Below are 22108 nucleotides of genomic sequence, written 5' to 3' on the forward strand. Positions count from 1 at the left end.
CAGCACATTGCTTAGTTCTTCCACTGATGACACTTCTTGAAACAACCAGGATATTTTCCAGAGCATTTTTGTTTCTTCCTTTACAGTCAAAGATACTGGCAAGCACTCAGCAAGAGCCAGACTGTACCCGCACTATTACTTCGCATTACACTTAACATTTATAAGTCTACAGCCACCCAGAGATACACGCTATAAACACATACCTTCAAGTGCATTCTCTGCTTCCTTTCTTCCTTGTCTCTCTCACTCAATACCTCATCACTTATTTTCTTCTATCCTACCCTCTTTGCTTCTTCATCCCTTCTTCCAAGCCTGCCAGAGGTCACCACTCAGCTCTGCTACTTTGCTACTCACCTGAAAAGAGCAGCTGCAGCTTCAGGTGCTCTGTAGGAGGTGGGAGAGCTCAGCACAGGTGAAGCGTGTTGGCAATTGATGGAGAGGTAAGCCTGGAGAGAGCTCATTGTATGGTAAATAACTCGCAGGAGTTCATTATCCACTTCTCAGCTCATGCCATGATCCTTAGCTACAAATCTTAGGTGGGCAGTGTTTCAAGTTACCAGTAATTTTTTTTTTTTTTTTTTTTTTTTTTTTACCTTAGGTAAGAATGGAAGAATTAGGGATGACCAAAAAGGAATGGAAAGGTGTGGGCAAATATGGAAGGGTATGAGTAGAAGTTTAACTGCGGCATGCATGCAAAAGTTAATAGCAGTACAGTTCATAAATGGTTTTTAATGTTTTTCACTGGAAATACCAAATGGGGCATTTTATTACAAATAACAAAACTGATGTTTGAACTCAATACTTTATTATTACACAACAAAAAAAATACAAAAGTACTCAAAGCAGGTGCATAACAACACACCTTTCACTCTTGAGAGTATACTAATGCTGTATTTTTTGTTTTTATTATTTTTTTTAATTAAGAGAGCTACCACGAAACAAAGACACAAAGAAATGGGGGCATCCCAGGTTCGTTCATGCTAGTCATGATTTCTCTTGGGTAACAGAGATGACAGAGCCAGACTCTTTTCAGTAGTATTGAATGAAGAGGCAACAAGCACAAATTGAAATACAAAAAAGCATTCCACTTCAACCTGAGGGTGATCAAACACTGGAGCAGACTGCCTAGAAAAACTGTGGAGTCTCCATCCTTGAAGATACTCATAACCCACTTGACTGGGCCCTGGGCAGCCTGCTGAGCTGACATGCTCTGAGCAGGGATATTGTACTAGACAATCTCCAGAGGTCACTTCTGCTACTCTGTGATTCTCCATCTACTAGACATCAGTAAGTCAAACCTATCAAAATCTAGGTAACTTGGTTACTTCAGCAACGCTGAAACAACAAATGGGTTAATAGAAAAAAGATCTGAAAGACTGAGTTTATTGACTACAAAACTCATGACGCAGGCACATACCATACTGGATCCTTCCTTGTCTTCAGTCAGTGCCATATTCTACAGGTGTTATCCTTGCTCCCTAGTAATAAACACACATTGTGAGGGAATAGTTTAGGACAACACACTCATTTTTGTTAACTATATCAACAGCCTGCTTTGAAAGCAGAGAAGACAGACAGATAATGTTTCTTCTGTCCACGACCAGCAAAAGATAGCAGGACCTGCAGCAGTATTTTTCACTGAGATCATCCTGCACCCCCATATTTTGGTAGTTCAGTACAAAGGTCCAAGCAATCACAAATACTCTTTGTGTGTTTTCCCACTCCCAGGACTTTTTGGCTGAAATGAATGAAACCTGAACAGAGTGCTGCATCAAGTACCCAAAAGTATGCTCCCATTCAAAAAGCTTTGCATTTTTCTCACCCAGAACTTCCTCGCTGCAATGCATTACAAGAGCATGGCTTACTCACTGGCCTGGGGCCAGTACATGCCCATAGGGCAGATAGTACGGTATGTTCATGTCTCTACACAAATTTCTTCATGGCCATAGTTATATATTAAATATTTAAATATTTAATATATATTAAATATATTTAAAGGTTATAGCTTTTCTTGACTACATTTTAAGTCACTGCTAAGTCATTCTTGGTGTGTCGCTGCAGGACTCTTTTCAGACTCCTTAATTTTTTAGCGTAACAAGATTTAAAATGTATTACAAAAACAGAGAAAAAAAAGATATGGAATATAAAAAAAGACTGGAATATGTTAGTTACCTGTAATGATTATATTGCCTTTGTAATTGAAAGCACAGGAGAATATCTCATCACTGTGACCCTCTAATATCTGAAGGCAGTGTCCAGTAGCAGCATCCCAGAGTCGAGCTGTTTTATCGGAGCTGGCTGTTAGTATACGATTGCCTTTAGGGTTGAAACATATCTTTTAAAAATATAGAAAAGAATTATATTACTTAACACATTATTTCGTCTACAAAAAAGGAAGCATATCTAGAAATTAAAAGATGAAAACAGAGGCCAGGAACTCCTGCATTCTTTTTTTTTTTCTGCTAAAATTTCATTAGCATCATCCTGGCAAACATCTGTGGCTGGAAACTTTGTGCATGTACCAAGGTCCATTGACCACACTGGGATCAAGACTTCAGAATATTATCCGCCAAGATCACGATTGCTCTACAATGGTAACAACTTTATTTAAACATTATCATTATTCCAACGTAACAGATACACATATTTTATAGAGTTCTACTTTAAATAACGTATGTCTGTATAATATCCAAACTCCCACTGAATGTCACTTATTATGCAGTATGTCTTCATATTTTGTTAAACATTCATTCCCTAAATTGCATGCATTTCCAGATAATCAGATTTTTTTTGAGCACTAACCAAACACTACCTGGTATGTAATGCAATTTTGTTTAATTTCTGAGGGCAAAATGCCCATTCTCCAGAAATCAGATTCTAAGTAATAACCTTCCCAAGCGATCACAGCTACACAGAACATCTGCAGAAATAGATTGACTTCTCAGCATGCTGAGCATCAGATCTGAGCATGCTGAGCATGCTAATCAGCAGATTCTCACTTCCAGCAGAGAAATCAAGCCAGAACTGTGGACCCTGATGAGTAGTGTCCCTAACCCTCCCACATCAGCATGTATTCAGACTACATTCCTCAGTGCATCTACACTGAGCGTCAAATATTGTACTGTGTATATTAAGTGAGGAAGGACTAGCCCTTCTGAACTTAGTATTCTCTCAGTAGAGTGATTATACTAGCCAAATCAACACAATCAAAGCATGTGAATTTTGTTCATAAAAAACCATCCTAGTTTCAAAATATTAACAATTAAATTACAAAATGCATCAAAAAAAGCAGCACAAATATAGCATACTAGCATGGAAGCTAATAAAAATTACCTACTTGAAAGAAAAAATGAAAACTTGCAAGCATTAAATAACAAAGTTTTTAAAATATGCAAAATTTTGGAAGTAAATAAATGCATTTGAAATTGAACTTTGGCATTCAAAATTGAGCTTGACAAGATTTTCAGTGAACTACATGAGTAAACTTCTCAAGACCAAGTGATTTTTAAAATGGGCTTTGAGCTTCCAAGTACCTTAAGCACTTTTGAAAATTAGACCTTCTATGTATTTTCCCACAGAAATATGTTCTTTCTCTTCCATTCCATAAACCAGGTGTGCATAGAAATGAAAAGAGTGAAGAGCAGGAGGTCCAATAGAAGCAAGGAATAAGGGTGATGGCAGAAGTCTCAGAAGGCAGTGGTCTTAACATTTCACCAAAATACTAAAAAACGTGCTTATTCTTTAACAGTATTCCTGTGTCACCTAATACGTGACAGATTGGATGTCATACACAATTAAATAAGAAAAGGTGCAAATCACATACAACTTACCTTCGAAATCTCACCTCCGTGCCCTTCTAGTTTTGCAATGCACTTTCTTGTTTCTGCATTATAGACTCTTCCTGATCCTGTTAGTAGATTAGGAGCCATTTGCAATTGTTCTGTTTAAGTATGCTTTCCAATAAGAGCATCTTAATAAGGCCAGAAGGGCCTCATCCTCAGGTTTGATTTCAAAAGAAATACATTTTAACTCAGTTTCTCCCCAGGGATAAAGTACATCAAAAAGGAGCTATAATCTGGCTGGGAAAGGTTGTCTTCTTAATTGTTTCTGCTGGTGAACACAGAAAACTATTTATTGTGATGCTTAAAAAAAAGTAATAATAAGCATGCAAAATTGCTGCATACCAATAACAAACAAATTTGCTTATTTCACCAACTCTTCATTGTGTATTTTCCTGCTGTGCTTAAATCTGTGCTACCCAAAGCAAAATTCACTCAAAAGCCACTTAACTAAATATTTAAAATACATTTCCAGCCACAAACAAGTTATATTCTAGGCTTGATGTTAAAGGTGAATAAAGTATGAAAAATACAAAAATTTTCACTGGGGAAAACTTCCAAAGTTTAATGCAAAACTTTCTATAATGCAACAAACATAGCTCGATCTATAGTTTCAACTAATAATACTCCACTTTGATCAAGCTGAGTTCAGAACAGAAACAAAGGAAAAGAACGAAGATGTTTTTATGCAAGTATTGCAATCTTTACAGTAGTCCAAGCCACTTCACTTACCATCAGCAGAGGCCGTTGCGATACGCTGGCCAGCATAATCAAAGCAGACATCCAGTATCTCATCACTGTGACCTGTTAAAGTTGCTATATGTGCCCCAGTCATAGCATTCCACAGCTGCATAGGTAAACAAAGGTATTTTTTGGCTTATTTTGACTAATTTACTTGAAAGGTAACTAGTAGATCAATGAAATGACACGTATAGGTCTTTTCTGATGCCTGAATGAATGTATTAACATGAAACCTGGATATAAATCAATAGAATCACTGCATTTTCAGCCTAATGAAGTACTACATATTTTGTATTTCAGCATCCTGATTAAATGAAACTTACAATATACATCATTATTTAACTGAACTTCATTGACATGAACAAGCTCATATAAGAAGCTCATGGACTTACATGAACTTACAAATTCGTTAATGAATTATGTGTATTAGTTTAAATTAATGCTCTCACATTTACAAAAGACATAGCTTTACATATCAAGGAGCTGACAAGAAAGCTTCGGTAAGAGCTAAACAGAACAGAATTCCAAAAATACAGTAAACAAGATATAAGAGAGACAGAATTCAGGAAAAGAACCAGTATCTGTCTAAATTGTTACGATCTGCTTATGCTACCTAAAATGAAGGAAGAGCGGGGTTTGGTTTGTTGGTGTTTTGTTTTTTTTTTTTTTCAAAATACAGGCATTTTGAATTCCCAGGGTGGGGGGGGTGTCTGCAACACACAAAAATATTCATAAGAGATTCCAATAATTTATCTTGTGGAACATCTTTCGAGGTATTCAGCTATTACACATGGCATGGTGGGCTTGGACCTCAGGAGTCAGACACTTAATTCCTCCATTCTGTGATTCTGCTTTGATTCTGATAAGCAAAACTCCACCTTTCTGGTAAAAACTTTTTGTCTGATAAACTGTGAAGAGGTGGATTTGGGAAATATTACAGCTTTGTCTGTTCCGTAGCGAGCAAAACAAGAATGCTATAAATTTGACTGCTTTTTTTTTTTTTTTTTTTTTTTAAGTGTTGGCATACCAAATTTGCCAAACTGCTGAGCACCTCAATCTCAATTTTATTTCAGTTGTGCGTGCAGTATCTGTGCAGATGAAAAAAGGACAATTTCTCACCACTGAAATGTAATCCTTTTGCAGTTTAATGCTAACAATCACAGGCATTCATCAGAAGCATTCCAACTGAAAATCTATCTCCTAGTGACCTGCCAAAAGTACATGTGATGCTTGTGACACAAGTATTAAGGGGGAAAAAGAAAAAAAAAAAAAAAAAAGAGAGACTCCAGGACATGAACTGCAAAATAGTCCTTTATTTTTCATACTAACAATATTAATTACTTGTAACAGCCCAGGTCTGCCTTTTAGTTCAGCTGTACTGGGTGACATTTTAAACCACACAGTTAACTAACTTATAGAAAAGTTTTTAAAATAGTCTACAGTGCTTTTCTGAACGAAAACAGGGATTCACCATATTCTATATAAACTCTGACAATAAATTGCTTGCTACTTTATAACGAATAGCAAGAGAGCTTATGTACCAGAGTGTCCAGTGCATACTCAAGTTCCTTACCATGCATGTTTTGTCCATTGATCCAGTGACAATGAGAGAACAGTCCCAGTTGAACTGTGCACTGCTAATCTCTCCTCGGTGGCCTATTAAAGTATGTAACATCCTACAAAAAAAAGAGAATTTAGATTTTTAGTGTGTATTATGATATAACAATATAAATTATAAGCAAACTTATAAAATGGTATAGTTAAGGTGTCAAATCTTCACCACTTTATCCATCAAAGCAATTAAACGGAGAGGTACAGCTCATTTAGCATTCCAGCACTACATCAATTCCATTGTTTCTCTTTGAGACAAAGAGGCAGTGAAGAATGAAACGAAAGAGTCCTCCCTTCTGTTTCAAAAATATGTTAACGACTGTATTTCCAGTGAAATGTGATGACTTTTCAGTGTGAGACCGATTTCTTCTTTTCATCTAGATATAAAGCATATGCAGCAAGTTTTTCCACATTACTCTCCCATTATCCTACTTCAATGAGCTGTAAACAGGGTATTTTTAAAACTCCGTATCACCAGAGTATTTAATCTAAATCTTTTATAAAATCCACTGAAGATCAAATGGAACTTAATCAGGTACTTAAAGTAAGCATGTACCCAAGTAACAGGCAAATGACAGCCAAATTGAAATATGATTTCTAATCCTCATTAATCCTAAACTTGCTGCACAAGGACTGACAAAATACTAGTTCCATTAAAATCTTCAATCAACTTTAGCTGAATAGAGACGGGTACGATTAGCCATTATTGCTTACTATGAATTAATGGCCTATAAAGCAATGAACCCTAAAAAAGATTAATTGATATACATATTAAAGGATAAGTAAATTAGGATATTATCACAATGCTAATATCATGGAATCGTTAATAGAAAACAGCTTTAACTAATGGATAAACTAATGACTAGAAAAACAACTAAATGAGTTTAAGTAACTGAAATGTTTTTATTTGTCGCATAAGATTTGTAAGGGTAACTAAATTAATATATATGCTAAATGAACACATCACAAAGCAAGTCTCCTGAGCAATTGAATTCTTTGTTTATGATAATAAAAACTTGATGCTACTCATGTTGTTTTATAGAATGACTACTTTTTCTTTCTAACAATGTGAGGCCTGCATTGTTGCAATGGTGCAGACCTTTTTACAGTAAATACAAAAATCAACAAACAGAAAACAGTTATCTTTGTTATTTTTTGAACATACTATTTGGCCATCAGGAATGCTGTTATTGTAATACCTAATACCCAAAAAATCTAATCATGAAAAAGGTTGATAAAGCTTTGATTTCCAAATTTTGAAAAGACAGCCCAGGCTTCAGGCCTCAGTGTAAATCTCTGGTGAGTAATCAGAATAAATATGAACGTGTGGAACACATCTCACAGAAACCATGATCCAGATACACAATCAGGAAGAACCAAGAAAACAGGCAGGTGAAATGCCATATAAAATTTTCAATTTAAATGAAAAACTTGAGTCTTCTTGAGGTTTCTTTCTTGTCTACTATGTGTGCTTCCCTCAGGACACTTCTGTGTACCTACCCAGAAAAGAACTGAGCAACACAGGTACTCTATCAGAGGCAGCCAACATATTCAAAAGAAACTTCAACTATACCCAAATTTGGAAAGCAGTGTTTCTCTGTGATTTTATGTGGTGAAGGAAGGGCACACAACCTCACATACAAGGTTTTTGCAAATCTACCTGACACTGTGTGCAGAAAAGCATGATTAGCTCACAAGTCTTTCTATTCACACCTCTTCTTTATTGCTAAAGGCATCCATGCCCCACTAACATTTAGAAGGCTGAATGCTGGCCCTGGCACAATTGTATTGCCCACTTGCTAGTTACCAGAATTACCAGTGTTTAAAGAATTTCCTCCTTCATATTCCACTTCCTGCTATTGCCCCTAATGTGAAGCCCACACTCGTTTTGTAGAAAAAAGAATGCAACAATAAATCCCAAGACTTTGACTTCAGTGCAGCCTCAGACAAGAAGCTGGAAGAAGCTGTTTTCAAACAAAAATATTTGCAAGAACACCAGGCTGAATGAAGTTGAATCCAAACATCCTATTTGCTGAATGAGTGACTCCGAGGTGCTACCAAACATTAAACTGCTGAAATTGAGTAAGCTCAAAGCTTACAGAATCAAGCCTTAAATGTACACACTAATGCGTGTACATTACTTTTTAAAATCATGATAACTCTTATTTTGAAGCTATACAACATTTTTTTTTTACTCCAAGATATCATTATGCTCACATTTTCCTTTTATTTATTAAATTCAGTGATATTTTTCTTGCTCTTGCAAAAAAAAAATCACCTCTGAAGACACAGTATCTTTATCTTCATAAATTACTTTGTCAGTAATCAGAGCAATCATTTTATTATTCTACTTATACTGAGTTTCCAGTTGAAAAAACAAGAGGATTTTTCAGGATAATACAACATCATACTTAGCTATTACATTATTATTTGGTGGCATAATAAAGACATTTTGTTCTCTACAGTCAGAGGGACCAAATTTTCTCCTCTTCATAAATATACATTAACATAAAGTAGTGTGAGGAGGAAAATGGACACACTGTGTTTTTTAAAGTCAATGTGACCAGACTAATTTTCTATGAAATAACACAGTCTTTATTTTACTTCAACAGTCAGTTCCATCTAGAAATTCTAGACACCTTCAAAACCACAAGTTTCCATGCTGATAAAATATTTTCCTGTTTGGACCATTCTCCAGTAACAAGTGTAGGATATACCCATTCTGTCCGCCTCCTCAGTTCCCATGAGTAAATGGGAATTTAGAACAAAAATCTAAACCTGTTGCATACAAACGCATTTGGTGAGCAGCACTTCTTTTTAGAAGAATAAAACTAGATAAGAGATAAATAGATGAAAGAATGCAGTCTAAAAGAAGCAAAAAAAAAAAAGTCTGTAATTTGTAGCTCAACATTGTCTCTTTCATTTGTCATTAAATATGCAATGCAAAACGATATTTATTAGTACTTTAGTACCTGCCAGTGACAACTTCCCACACTGCTACTGTGTGGTCAAAGGAGCCAGTGATAATCCTATCTCCGGTGGTGTTAAAAGACAATGCAATAATTTCTGCTGAGTGCCCCTGAGAAAATTTTAAAAAAGGAGTGTGAGAATGCAAATAGAACTTTTCCATTACCTTAGTTCAATATGTAGCTTTTTCAGCAGCATAATCTGTCTACAACAATTTAGTATCTTATTTACTGCCTTGTCCAATATATCACAATTTTAACAGAAAGACCTACTGGACTGTAGAATAATCGATATCCCAACAACTGCAAAAAATCAGGCACATCACTTAAGCAGTGAGTAATTGCCAGTGATAGATAATGAATCAGATATGTGACTGGTATTTTTCCATATTTGATTTTAGCAGAATCACATTTGTTCACCAATGCATACCAAAATCAGATGATTCATTTACAGTAAGCTACAGTGCAGCTTGTTACTGGTCTCAGTGGAGAGGCTTGGAAAAATTAACTCAAGCATACTTATAAGATATGGGGTCACACATTTCACTGCTCTCTTCCCTGCTCAGGACTCCGAGGAGAGAGAAAGTCGAGGAGGAAGAGAAGCCTTCTCCATGCTAAAGGCCACACACACCAGGGAAGAAGCATATGCTCTACTTATTATTTAGGATTTATGCAAGAGAAATGCATGGAAACAGCACAGGCCAATCTGAACGAGCAGAATCCCAGCAAACCATGTAGAGCAAAACAAAATCACAATCTAGAGGTAACTGGATGGCTTTCCTCTGCCAATGTTTACAGGAAGACGATCCATATAGATGTAGCCTCTGACATTGATTTTCTCAGAGTTACTTTAGGCAGAAGAGGTGATAAATTACAGTATTAACAACATGTTTTAATGAGCAATGGAAGACATTCTGACCTATAACAGTAACATCACTGAAATGAGAAAATCTGCCTTTTTATAAATAGGACTCCTTATAAAACACCATAATCTTATCATTCTCTTCAAGCTTTCTTAATGTTTTGTAATTGCAGCCTCTGTGGGACCACCTGGTAACAGAAATACTGTGCAAGTTTTAAAACTGTAGTATTAGTTATACTGTTAGTCAGAAAACTAAGAAAGCAAGGAACACCTTTAAAAACATACAGAAAGCAAACATACACTTAAAGTAACTACTTCTTCTCCTTTCTCTATATCCCATAACTTGGCAGTGGTATCCATGCTTCCAGTTGCCACCAATGTGCTTTGAAGATTAAATGATAAACATACCTGTAGCAAGAAACATTGGAGAGAAAAAGTGGGAAAGATTATTTATATACCCTTTCTCAAAACAAAGAAAAAGGCTCACAATATTTCTGAACAAGACAACAGTCTGATTTAATAGTTTATGACTTACAGAAAAATTACAAGGCTGACAGTTCATTAGGAGAGCAACAAATCCTTGTCCCATAGCTCCTGATGACTACTCAAATCTAGAAGACTAATTGGCTGCTTTACAATGACATTGTGTTAAAAAGACTTACTGGAACACTCCCTGTATTGTTTTCTGAGCCTGGATTAAAATTCACTATTTAGGTGCTTCATTTTGCGTCACAGGGAGAAATTTAGTTCACAAAGTTTTATACAAAATCAGAATTGAAGCAGTTTATTAATGTATTAACAGTGCATACGTATCTGGCAGAGAACTATATATTCAGCATCAATATCTGTAATACAATAAATAAACCACAGGATCAGAATCTTATGCAATCTTAACAGCAACAAATTTCTAAACACTTCCACAACTCCGAGAAGTTGCAGTCACACACAAACTGCCACACTCCCGCATGCTCACACGTCGCCCCTCCCAGGATGTGTGGGTTACAAACACACCACCTTCTACGAGTATGTGTTCCCCTACTTGCACGCACTTTCCACAGGAGACACAAGTGCTCTAGCTGTAGGTAAACCCACATCACTTCATATAATCTGCTGATCCCCATGCCAGTGATCGGGCATCCAAATTCACGTACCCACACCTTACAGGGTGGGAAGGAAGCCTCCTTGTCGGCCATGCTGACAATCCACCACGCAGATGCAGACTCCACATGGTCTCAAAAAATGAGGCTACACTCTCTGATCTACTCAGAGATCGTGATGGTCAGGGTGACTTCCAGCCATGCCAGAGCAGCTTTTCACAACTGCTGCTTTCAGTCTAATGTTTCCCCAACCTTGTTATAAATCATCTTGTTTCTCATATACTCCATTTCAGGGTCTTCTACTTCTTTATCTCAAAACTATCTTTGAAATTCCCCAGCTACTGTTCAAGTTGGCTCCCATCTAGCACTATCATTTGGGGGCTGATAGTAGCCTTCCTCTTTAACAATATCAGTCTGGGGCTAAAGCATTCCGGTTTTGCATTCCGGAAGCATTCTGGTTTTGCGTACACACACACTCTGTAAACTCACACTTTTAACAGGTGTCACTATCTAGGCCATTTGCCATAGGTGCCCCCACAACATCATATTTACTTATGAAAGAGCAAGAACAAAAATTCAACAGCTTTCCTAATTCATTTTTTCACATTAAAAAAAAAAAATCATTCTCTGTAATTATTCAATACGACTGTTCTGCTAACAAGGAGTTGGAGATGCCATATAAAAAGGAAAACAGTAGCTAAAGCCACTGGTGCACTTTCATTCTGTCCAGTTATCTTTTTCTTTTTAAATACTGAGTAGCCAAGGACATGCCCCTGCCAGCAATGAATCATCCACAATAACAGCCTTCTTTTAGAAACAAGTCTCATTCAGAGAAACATAATTTTCTGCTGGCTATAATCTTCTACTAATTATTTGTGAGCACACCTCATAACACTTTGGGTAGTAAACTCATTACACGTCAGATTAAACCCCTACAGAAGTCAGAAATTGAAACGGCCTTTAGCTAACCGATTTGTAGAAGCAAAATCACTACAAACTATCTCAATGAGCAATCACGTTCTTCATGGTAAGGGAGAACTGTTTCAGAAGTATACAGAGAATTAAAAACCTACTGAAACCAACACTGCCTTCCCCCATCGTAAAGCGGCATTTTCTCACGCTAGTTATGGGGCTTGCAACTGACAATATAAATGCAGACTGTTTCCAGAAACAGTTTCCAGAAATGCTTATTGGATAATGATTCTATAGTTACTTTTATTCAGAAGTATATTCTGCACTGAAACAGAGCGTTTTAGTGGGTTTGCCCTGATCTTTTAAATTGAAGCGCTGTGCGGCAAGACATTTGCTGTTGCTAACAGAGGAAGTGCAAAGGAAATCAAACATCTTTAAGCTTGAACTGTTTCGTTGTCATAAATCATTAACATTTCATCATCCCACATACTCTCAGTTAACATACTAAAATGCTATTTTATTTCAGAAATTGATTCTTCTGCGGCTCCAGTTGGTCCTGGGCATGAAGTACAGATCTTAGTGTGAAACACAGCAATATAAGCAATGATGTTCTTGTGTATTTAGCTCTGCAAATAAGAGGCAATACAACATACGTAGATAAATAACAGGACAATACATTAAAAAAATCAAGGAATAAATATGTGCAATAAATTGAAAATTCAGATTGTTGTATTTTTCAAAAACATTTAAACATTTAGCAAAGGAAAATGTAGAAAAAAATAACCACTTCAACTGTATATAGTTTGTTCTATTTCATAAGAATTTTCAGAGTATCTTTTCTTGTGCAGAGCAGAAAAACTCACAGGATCTGAATGTGTGAACAGATGTTGCAAAATGTCTGCCCCTTCCAATGTCAACTCCCAGAGACACGGAACGCAAAGCTATTTATAATGTTGCACAGAAACAGGAGTAAGAAACATTCATCAGCACTCACAATTTCTGCAGTATGTCCTCTGAAAGTATGATAACATTTTCCTGTTTCTGTACTCCACAGTTTGCAGGTCTTGTCAAATGATCCAGTGGCAATCTTGTCACTAAATGGAAAAACACTGTCGTTTTTATTTGGAAGGAAAATCTCTGACTTCAAAGACAGTAGAACTCACAGAAACAATACCCAGTCTTCCAAGCGTAAGAGCAATATATTTCTTCAAACTCCCTCTTGCAAAATGTTTTAGGTTACCAATAAATTCTATTAATTAAGTAGTGACTGCTCCTGTGCAGATTTGCAAAGAAGAGAGTGGCAGCTGTGACCTTCTCTACCTCTGCTCCCATACACAGAACGAAGGGCACCTGCCACCACTTCAGCCAGCGGTCACTCCCTCTGTACAAGTTCGACACAAGACAGAGGTCAACGTATCTGGAGTTCCCTGCAGGAAGCTGCATGAAGGGGTTTCTGCTTTTGCATGCATTTTGGTGCATTCTGCCACACTACAAGATCCTACAGCAGGATTTTACAAGCAGAAGTTACATTAATGGGAAAAATTAGCAGATAACTGAGGAGTAACTTACATTAGGAATGAGGTTATATGCTGTACTTCCAGAAGTATTTAAAAGCTATGTCATTTCATCTGAGAGGGCTTGTTTGTTTATAAACTGTTACAGTCTTTTTTTTGTAAGCAGTTTCCGCAAATTTCAGCGAGTAAACTCTCTTCCCACTTAAGTCAATGGAAGAGTTGGGACTAACTGCAGTTAGAGCAAGATTGAAGTGAGGTACCCAGAAAACGTAGCACGGGAAAGGATATTGAAGCCTAAAAATTAGCAGAAAAATGGTCATTTTTAACTGAAGTTTTAAATTAAAATAGCACAAGGTTTCCATCGGGTTTTCACTCACTGTATATTGCTTCTCCACTTTTATATTACAGTCTAGTTATTGACCTCTGCACAGTTTTTTGTTATATATTAGTTCACTTGAACTATATAAAACAATTTCATGAATTATTATTTTAAAGTAAAGAATAATATCAGAATATAAGACACTAACATAGCGGGCTCTAGGCTGGAAAAAGTCTTTTCATTCAGAAGGAAATGATGATGCTCCAAGTAATGTAAGAACAAGCCTTTAACATTTAATTCCTGATGTTAACTGTGTTTTGCTTAACTGGTAAATAGGGCATCTGACAGTGAAAGTAGTAATGTGACTCAATATAAACACAGGAATTATCTTCTATCTTATTTTGCAGAGAAGCAAAACGACTTACTTATACAAAAGCTTCCTCAGGAAGCAAACAACAATGAAAACTCAGTGCCTAACATAATTTCCTTCATCTAACAGGTGGCAATTCTGACCTAGGGCAAACAGTTATTGCAGAAAACAAAAGATGCACAGATGCATATTTGACATTCACACAGCGGCACCCTGCGGATTTTATAAAAATTACTCAACATCTCTGACATTTTTATATCATGTCTTAAATAGTAATGACTATGTAATACACATGTAACAAAAAGTGGAGAAATACATTTTTGTTACGATAGAAATATTATTTCTCTTTAACTGCAGCAACAGAAACTGTATTAAATACATATCTCACGTACAATTACATGGAGGCAGTAAGGAATGATTATTAGAACATAATCTGATCATGTAGATATTATCAGAAATAAATCTGTTACAATACAGTAAACTGGCATGCATATAGATTTATCAAGACACTGCATACCTAATGAAATTTAAGCTTTGAATTTCTAAATATCATTTAAAAAAATCAAAGCAGAAAAAATGCTTATATGTATGGCTTATACAAACAATATACAGTGTCATCCTGGTGATTAGTTACAGTTGAACTTTTCCAATTCAGAATTTGAACTCTTTGAGATAGTCTATTTTACTTTAAAACTTTAGTAACAGTGTTGTATTTGCAAAATAATGCAATTAGCAATTGCTATTTATTCAGCGAAAATATAATTACCCATAAGGGTTATTGAAAGCTATTGCGTAAACAACATTTCTGTGTCCCTCCAGTGTACGTAGCTCTTCTCCTGATGCAGTATCCCATACTTTGCAGGTTCTATCATAGCTTCCAGTGATAAAGCTAAAACAAAGAGAAAATAATTGCTGAATACTGTCAATATGTTACTGCTCCCGGTACATCAGAAAAGAAGTGACTTCCACAAATTTCAGCTAGCATTGTCTGAGGCCCTAAATCTTTCTTTCTAAAATATTGATCAATGACCATGGAGGATCCTTTATTATTATTTATTTAGAGATATAAAACACTTGTTTCTAATCTTTAGTGTATTTCAATTAAAATGCAAGCTGCTGCTTTCACGACATTAAAGAAAAACGATTTGGTAGAGGCCCATAGTGAAATCAATCAATACAAAATTCCACAAGAGCGAAAGTTCCAAATTAATTTATGTCAAAGACTCTTTCAGCTTTCAGTGATGCTTGCTGTATTGCCATAAGGGCGCTTCTTTGTGAAATACTGTAATTGTCAACAAACTATGATCTTGAAAGAAGAAAATGACATCCACTGAATCTCAACCACTACTTCTTTGCATATCCCATTGGTTCTCCTACAGAAGCCTAAAGTCTAATTCCCAGTCATGGCTGAAGTTGTTTATAAATAGCACAGCTGACTTTTTTTTTCAGAAAGATAAGAGCACTGAATTCGATTTGCAATGTAAATTACAAATACAAGACTTTGATTAGGGATTATGTTTCTAGAATTTGAAAACAACTTACCGAGAACCAGATTTATTGAATGCTACATTAGTCAGTGGCAATATATGTGCCCTAAGGACCTGAAATAGAAGGGGGAAGAGAGCAGAAAACACTTGACACATGAAAATATATACATACATACAATATATATATGTATATGTTCAAAACATTCAATAGGTTAATATTTTTCCTGCGTGATGTGATCTAGGTGTCCCTGCTCCAGCGGGGGGGTTGTACTAGATGATCTTTCAAGGTCCCTTCCAATCCTTAACATCCTGTGATTCTGCGATTTCCTCCTCCTCCTGTCAGATTAGCAGTTACAGCCGTAATACATCAATCTCTAATTTAAAAAACAAACAACCAAAAAAGTCATGCCTCAGCAGGTTATTGCTGCAGATATTACATAGCATTGATTTAAAATTCTTATTTCACTTGAATGAATTGTTTTCCTGTTTGCTTTTCCTCCACTTTCTCTGAGACCAGTGAAGTAACCTAGGCCTTAGCTGACAGGGCAAAAACAAATGAGTGAAGGCGACATGCCTAGTGAGCTCCCTGATGAAGAAAATCCTAACTATTATTACGCCTTATATAGTGAAACATCAGATCCAGATGAATTGAGTATTCTGAATGTTTTATGTCATATATGGGATGCTTTCAGCTAGTATATGATTTTGCTTCTAAAAACAGGAAGAACAAAAATAAGCTGCAGCTCTATCCTATGAGGTCATGACAAAAGAGCATACAGAACAGTAACAAAGATACTTATCAAAACAAAATTCAAAGAGCGGACTTCAAATTGGATTTCTGCCTGTGTTGTTTAGATTCTGGAGGATACTGTTTTTCTAATGTTTCAAAGGCCCTTTAATCAGACAGTACATATGTTTCATGTAAATTACCTCATACCAATAATAACATATACTAAAGCCTATTAAACAGATATAAAAATAGTTTCAGACACATAGGTAACCATAGTTTCAGACACTGGCCAATAAAAGTCAGTGTGCCAATATATAATCTGGTTTGTGTTTGAATAACCTGGCTACTGTATAATATGGTTTGCATTTGAACGAATTCCATCTATCACAAGCTGGACTCTCCTCTACAGAATAACAATATCATGACCTGAGAAATCACAGCAACTGCTGAGTGAAGAGATGATAAAAATACAGCAGTGGTCCACTGTTCTGTAGCATCACGAATGAAGAAGGAATGACTTATGAGCAATGCCATTTAATCAGTGACATATTACCACGGCTTCAACTTTTTGTTCTCATCTAGCTTTCTCAGCTGCCTGTCTCAGAAAGGAAAATAAAGGAAGCTCAGAGATCTTCAACTCGGAACAGTACGAACTCATAGAAATGGAAGAGAAACAACAATGGTCAGGTAAGGGACAGAGAGAAACAGAAATTTTCTATTCTCCTAAGAAAGTGAGACAAGTTGTCCTTTCAGCTGCAAGAGTGGGAATGGGTAATCAAGATATGGAAATGACAAAAATACTTTGTTTCTGGTTTGTTGTTGTTTTCTGAAACACCCACTGTGTACAAATGTCTGCATATAAGTATGAAAAATTATGGAAATTAATGGAAATTTGATCCATGACATTTTTAGGGCTCCATGCAGGCAAATCCGAACAACAAATATATTTAACAGTTATGAACAAAAAGGGAGGAAAATTAGATAGGCTTATGTTCAATTTCAGACCACAGGACTAACACTATTTTTTCAATGCCTACTGCAGCAGTTACTTCATCCACAGAGCTCCAAGCCTGCAAGAACTTCTTGCGCAAATGATATAATAATCAAATTGTAGGGCAATATTAAAAAACATACCTCCATTCTGCAAGATCTGTTACAGAAGTCCCTAAGATAATATCTGCAAATCAGTGCAGAGTGCCATTGCTATGCAGTAATTTAAAACCTGAGAACTCGTTACAATGGCTCGCTTCCCTGCAGGGTGCCTAACACTGCACTGTCACCACAATTACTGGAAATAACCAAAGGATGGATTTATCTCACTGCCTATCTACTCACTTAAGATCATGCTCTTGAGCAACAGGACAAAATATTCATTTCCAAACAATGCAAGCACTGAACATTGTTTAAAAAAAAAACATGCTCACACCCATATTTTGTATTTTATTAGTATCTCAGAAAGTCGGATACCCGTTTCGTTTACATGTATTAAATGGAACTGAAAATTAAACCAAGTTTTTTTCCACACACTTCTAACTACTCTTGAGTGAAAGAATTAAGCTGGCATCAATTGGATTTGCCCTCCTCAAGTATTTCTGAACTGATCAAACATGGCACTATACCCAACAAATGACAATTACGTTATTTACACTGAAATTTAGACATACGTTTGAGTATTTGTCAGTCTTGGTGAGGAACAAACAATTTTAGAAGATTGTGAAAAGCAAGGCATTATAACATCTGAGAGCATACCTTAAATTTAAGAAGTCTTTGTTGTGTTTTAAGAAACTGTATTATAGAAAGCTCTGTTTTCAAGGTTAAATGTACAGATCTTTTGTATTATTCACTCAGATGTGCGCTGTTGGTCAGAAGAATCTAAATTATATCTAACAACATTGCAAGTTCTGTTTTTAATCAAACCACCCAACAAAAAACTTCTCCCTTCTCTCTCTATACTGAGGACAATGATCAATACCGTAGTACCGACCCGCAATTTTTAACAGCTACACAACGCCATCTGTTGACACAATGAAGACAGAACACTTAGTTATTTCAGATTGCAACATGCCATCTCTGGAAGCAATTTCGTTTTTCTTTGCCTAATTAAATACAGTTGTCTGTTGTCTTCTGATAGACTGAATCCTGGATCTGAAGTCCCAAAAGGTCTCTCTAGTCGTTGCTCTTAAAAAGCTGCATTATTTAAAATACATTTACAAAGTGCTGTCTGTAAACTGAAGATCAAGCCATTAATATTTGCATATTGGTATGAATATTTACATATTAATATTTACAACTTAACAGAAGACAAATTAATTTAGAACAAAACAGTATAAACACAGAAACTATGACTCCCTTACTCAAAGAAAAGAAGTGTGGGTACATGCCCATACACTACATTTTTCATCAGCTTTCCAAGGAAAAAAGAATGAAGAATCTTTTTATTATCATTATTCCATTTATTATTCCAGTCCTATTGACAAGATTCACTATGGAAGGCTTATATGAACCCTAACCTTGAAAACTGCTCTTTATCCAGTTCATTGGCTCATGTCTTGGCTGGCAGAAAGTAATGACGACTAGTATTACTGTATGTACCCAAATATCTAAATCAAACTTAAGTTCCACAAAACGAAGAACAAGAAGACAAGGGTATAAAAATATTCAGGGCCTTTCCCAGCAGCTAATTATTTAGGTTCTATTTGTAGTTTTTGTTTAAACTTAACAATGGGTGCTGCTTGTCCACAGAGTTACTTGAATAATAAGGTAGTTATTTGTCTCCATCCAAAACACACCCTTGTACATAAGCCTGTGTAAATAGCGTGTAGGAACAGTTATACCTCTGGCCTTTTGGGGGAATTCCTGACAGGCACAACCAGGCCATATTCAGTCTCTGTAACAGTGGAGAGGTGATCAAAAAGACTCAAGAAATTAGTAATAAAGTCCAAATGTTGCTCTCAGGTACAATACACAGCTCTAAAAACATAATCACAACATTCCAATGAAACCCCGCGAATCTCCAATATTATTTTAAAGATGACTCTGACCTTAAAAAGATAGAACTTGTGATCTTCTGGTTCCCCTAGCTTCTCCTGCAATCTTCGTACTAAATTTATGACATATTCCTTGCATGAAGCTGTGATGAGAGGTTCTCCTTTTTGAATTTCTTCTACTAAGGCTATGACATCTGTGCTAGTTATGAGGAAAAAAAGCAGATTTCATCTTCTGGCAATAGTTATGATTATAAATGCAAGCATATTATTTACTTGCAGAGAAATGAAAGCAATAAATTAAATGATATTCATTTATCTCATCCTGTAATGGCTTAAAAGAAATATGAATAAATCTTTCTTGGTTTCTTCTTTCCCTCTTTAGTAAAGCAGTTCAGTCAGATTTAACCTGTTAGAATTTTAGCTCAGCAAGAGCTTTATCTTCTCAATGGGTTTCCACAGAGGGTCAGACATGGGAGATGTGTATCCAAACTTGGTTTTGGAATAAATATTTAAATTACAGTGGAGTTTCGTGAATTGCCCATGAAGTAGCAACAACAAAAATTAGATGTGGAAAGCATTAAAATGATCTCTGTGTGTGTCTTCACAGATATATGTATGTTCCTGTAACTCATAATTATGATAACAATTACTAGGACATGGTCCACAGTCCGTTGGTACTCATGGAGACCCCAGGAAGTAGTTCACAGCTAATCTGTAGAATCAGATCTTTTTCTACAATCAGATAAACTGCTGAATCCTACCCATCCATGAGATAAACTGAGGATTGACAATATGCAGCAGTGAAAGTGCAAACACATACTTATAACCGGTCCTACTGAGAAAGCCTAGCCTTCCTGCTAGCATGGAAATCATTGCAGTCTAAAAGGGATTTTCTATTTCAGTCCTCTAAACAGGAGCCACTAATATACCCATAAATTAGTACCCTCTCAGTGGTTATACTCCTGTTAAGTAATGCAAGACAACTTTTGTCTTTCACAAAGTGACTTGTTATGCCAAGAATACTGAGCTGGACAGTTTCAGGTAGACCAAAATAAATAGTTTTTATATTTGGATCTTTCAGTGTGCATTTTAGTGAAAGAAACATCATTCACGTCAATTATGTTTAAAATAATCAAACAGAGTTGTATATAAACATGCTATAAAACAGCAGATACTGTTGTTGCCTGAAATTAATACTTACTCAGGGCTAAGATCAAGTAGATCTATAGATCTGGTCTTCGGCTCACCACCTTGTACATATTCCAGAATAATTCCTTTAAAAATACATGATAAACAGGTTTTAATTAGATGTTAGGGATTTTATAATGCATACTGTTAATGCTTCTGCTTGCGTTTCCCTACTGACTTAGCAGACCTACTTCCAGTTACTAAGACAAGAAGGAGGTTCCGAATTCTCAGTTAGCAGAACAACTCTGGTGTGTTTATATGATAACAAATACTAAATATTATTACTTAAAGTATTTATGATCCATTTTCAATTCTGGAAAATAACAAGTTGTTGGTGTTTGCTTTTCCCCAACCACTTTTCACAATATTTCATCAGCTGTTTTCAAATAAACTGTACTGAAGATACTTGCTGCAGTTTGTATTTCCAAGAAGCCCTGAAAATATGTTTTACAAGAACTGTTACATTAATTTCAGTGTTTGCAAAGGCCTATGTGCAGTAACACACAGAAAACCAGAGCACACTTCCCATTTCCAGGTGTGCTCTGTCACCTCCACAAGATGTACTTTGAGCTAACGTATTAAAATGTTTAACCTCATTGCTTAGTATTCTGCCACTCCTTGCTTTTCTGTGGGAAAGGATAATTTGGATTAATTTTCACGTCATTGTATGTAAGGAAGACGTTTAATTTGGCAGAAAGATCTGTTATCACATCACACTCCCTGGGCTTGCCCTCTCCACCTTGTTTCACTTCTTGAAACCAGTCACTCTCCTGAAGGAGGTAACGATGACAGCTCGCTGGCATACCTTATCAAAGCATGGCTCTGCTCAGAGAAGCCACACAACAACCAAATGAAAAATAAGCAACATAGCAACTTTTCACTAAACAGACCTTTATATCACACATACACTTTTTGGTGCTAATTGCCGTGACTTTTGAACTTTTAAACGCCCCGTGGCTCAGCAGAACAAGGTGATGTAAATAAACCTGCCTCGCCTACACAAGGTGCCATCACCAGTACCACCTCCGCAGCACAACGCTGGCGGACAGGAGCCCTATAGCAGCTGCCCTGCCACCACAGCACCCCAAGCCACATCACGCCACGCAGCTGCACGACCCCACTGCGCGCCACACGAGCAAGGAGCACACGCGAGCACACCGACAACTCCCCACACACCCACCCACACCTCCCCACGCTGCCAGGCCAGGCCCGGCCCGGCCTGTCCCCCTGCCAGAGCCCCGCACCCGGCGGGTAGTAGCGCAGCAGCAGCCGCCTCAGCGCCATCGTGCGCCGCCAGCCCCGAGCCCCGGCCCGCTGCCACGGCAACGGCCAAACAGAGCCCGCGCGCATGCGCCGCCACACGCCGGGGCGGCCGCCATCTCCCGGCCCCAGCCGCCTCCGGGGCAGGCAAATGGTGGTGGTGGTGGTGTCCTGCCTGGGGTCCGTCACAGCGAGGGCTGTGCAGTGCCTGCAACAGGCGGGCAG

The 22108-nt window shown here is 37.0% G+C and overlaps 1 protein-coding gene across 2 annotated transcripts; it reads right to left on the minus strand.

The window, feature by feature from the left end:
* Positions 1-758: 758 nt before the first annotated feature.
* On the minus strand, positions 759-21936 carry DAW1 (dynein assembly factor with WD repeats 1). Of its 2 annotated transcripts, none has more exons than XR_007708650.1 (13): positions 21868-21936; positions 20637-20709; positions 19490-19634; positions 15774-15832; positions 14998-15120; positions 13023-13122; positions 10320-10427; positions 9164-9270; positions 6154-6256; positions 4572-4686; positions 3831-3907; positions 2173-2316; positions 759-1478 (listed from the first exon to the last, which is right to left on the minus strand). XR_007708650.1 is itself a non-coding variant. In XM_035544798.2 (13 exons), exons 1-13 carry the CDS (start codon positions 21905-21907, stop codon positions 1444-1446), a joined length of 1248 nt encoding a protein of 415 aa, XP_035400691.1. In that variant the 5' UTR covers positions 21908-21936; the 3' UTR covers positions 761-1443. The 2 variants fall into 2 exon arrangements, 1 of the variants encoding a protein (XP_035400691.1); XM_035544798.2 differs by having other exon boundaries at positions 761-1478; positions 2173-2335.
* Between the last annotated feature and the right edge of the window lie 172 nt (positions 21937-22108).

Source organism: Cygnus atratus, chromosome 9 (assembly GCF_013377495.2).
Source record: "Cygnus atratus isolate AKBS03 ecotype Queensland, Australia chromosome 9, CAtr_DNAZoo_HiC_assembly, whole genome shotgun sequence".
Taxonomy (NCBI): Eukaryota; Metazoa; Chordata; class Aves; order Anseriformes; family Anatidae; genus Cygnus; species Cygnus atratus.

What these genes read in the sequence shown, in the direction of transcription:
- DAW1 (XM_035544798.2), bottom strand. Translation starts at nt 21,907, where the DNA reads ATGGCGCTGAGGCGGCTGCTGCTGCGCTACTACCCGCCGG. An exon ending in TTCAATAAATCTGGTTCTCG is followed by an intron (nt 15,121 to 15,773) that starts GTAAGTTGTTTT and finishes TCTTTGTTTTAG; the next exon opens with CTTTATCACTGGAAGCTATG. An exon ending in TGGGAAGTTGTCACTGGCAG is followed by an intron (nt 6,257 to 9,163) that starts GTACTAAAGTAC and finishes TTTTTTTTGTAG; the next exon opens with GATGTTACATACTTTAATAG.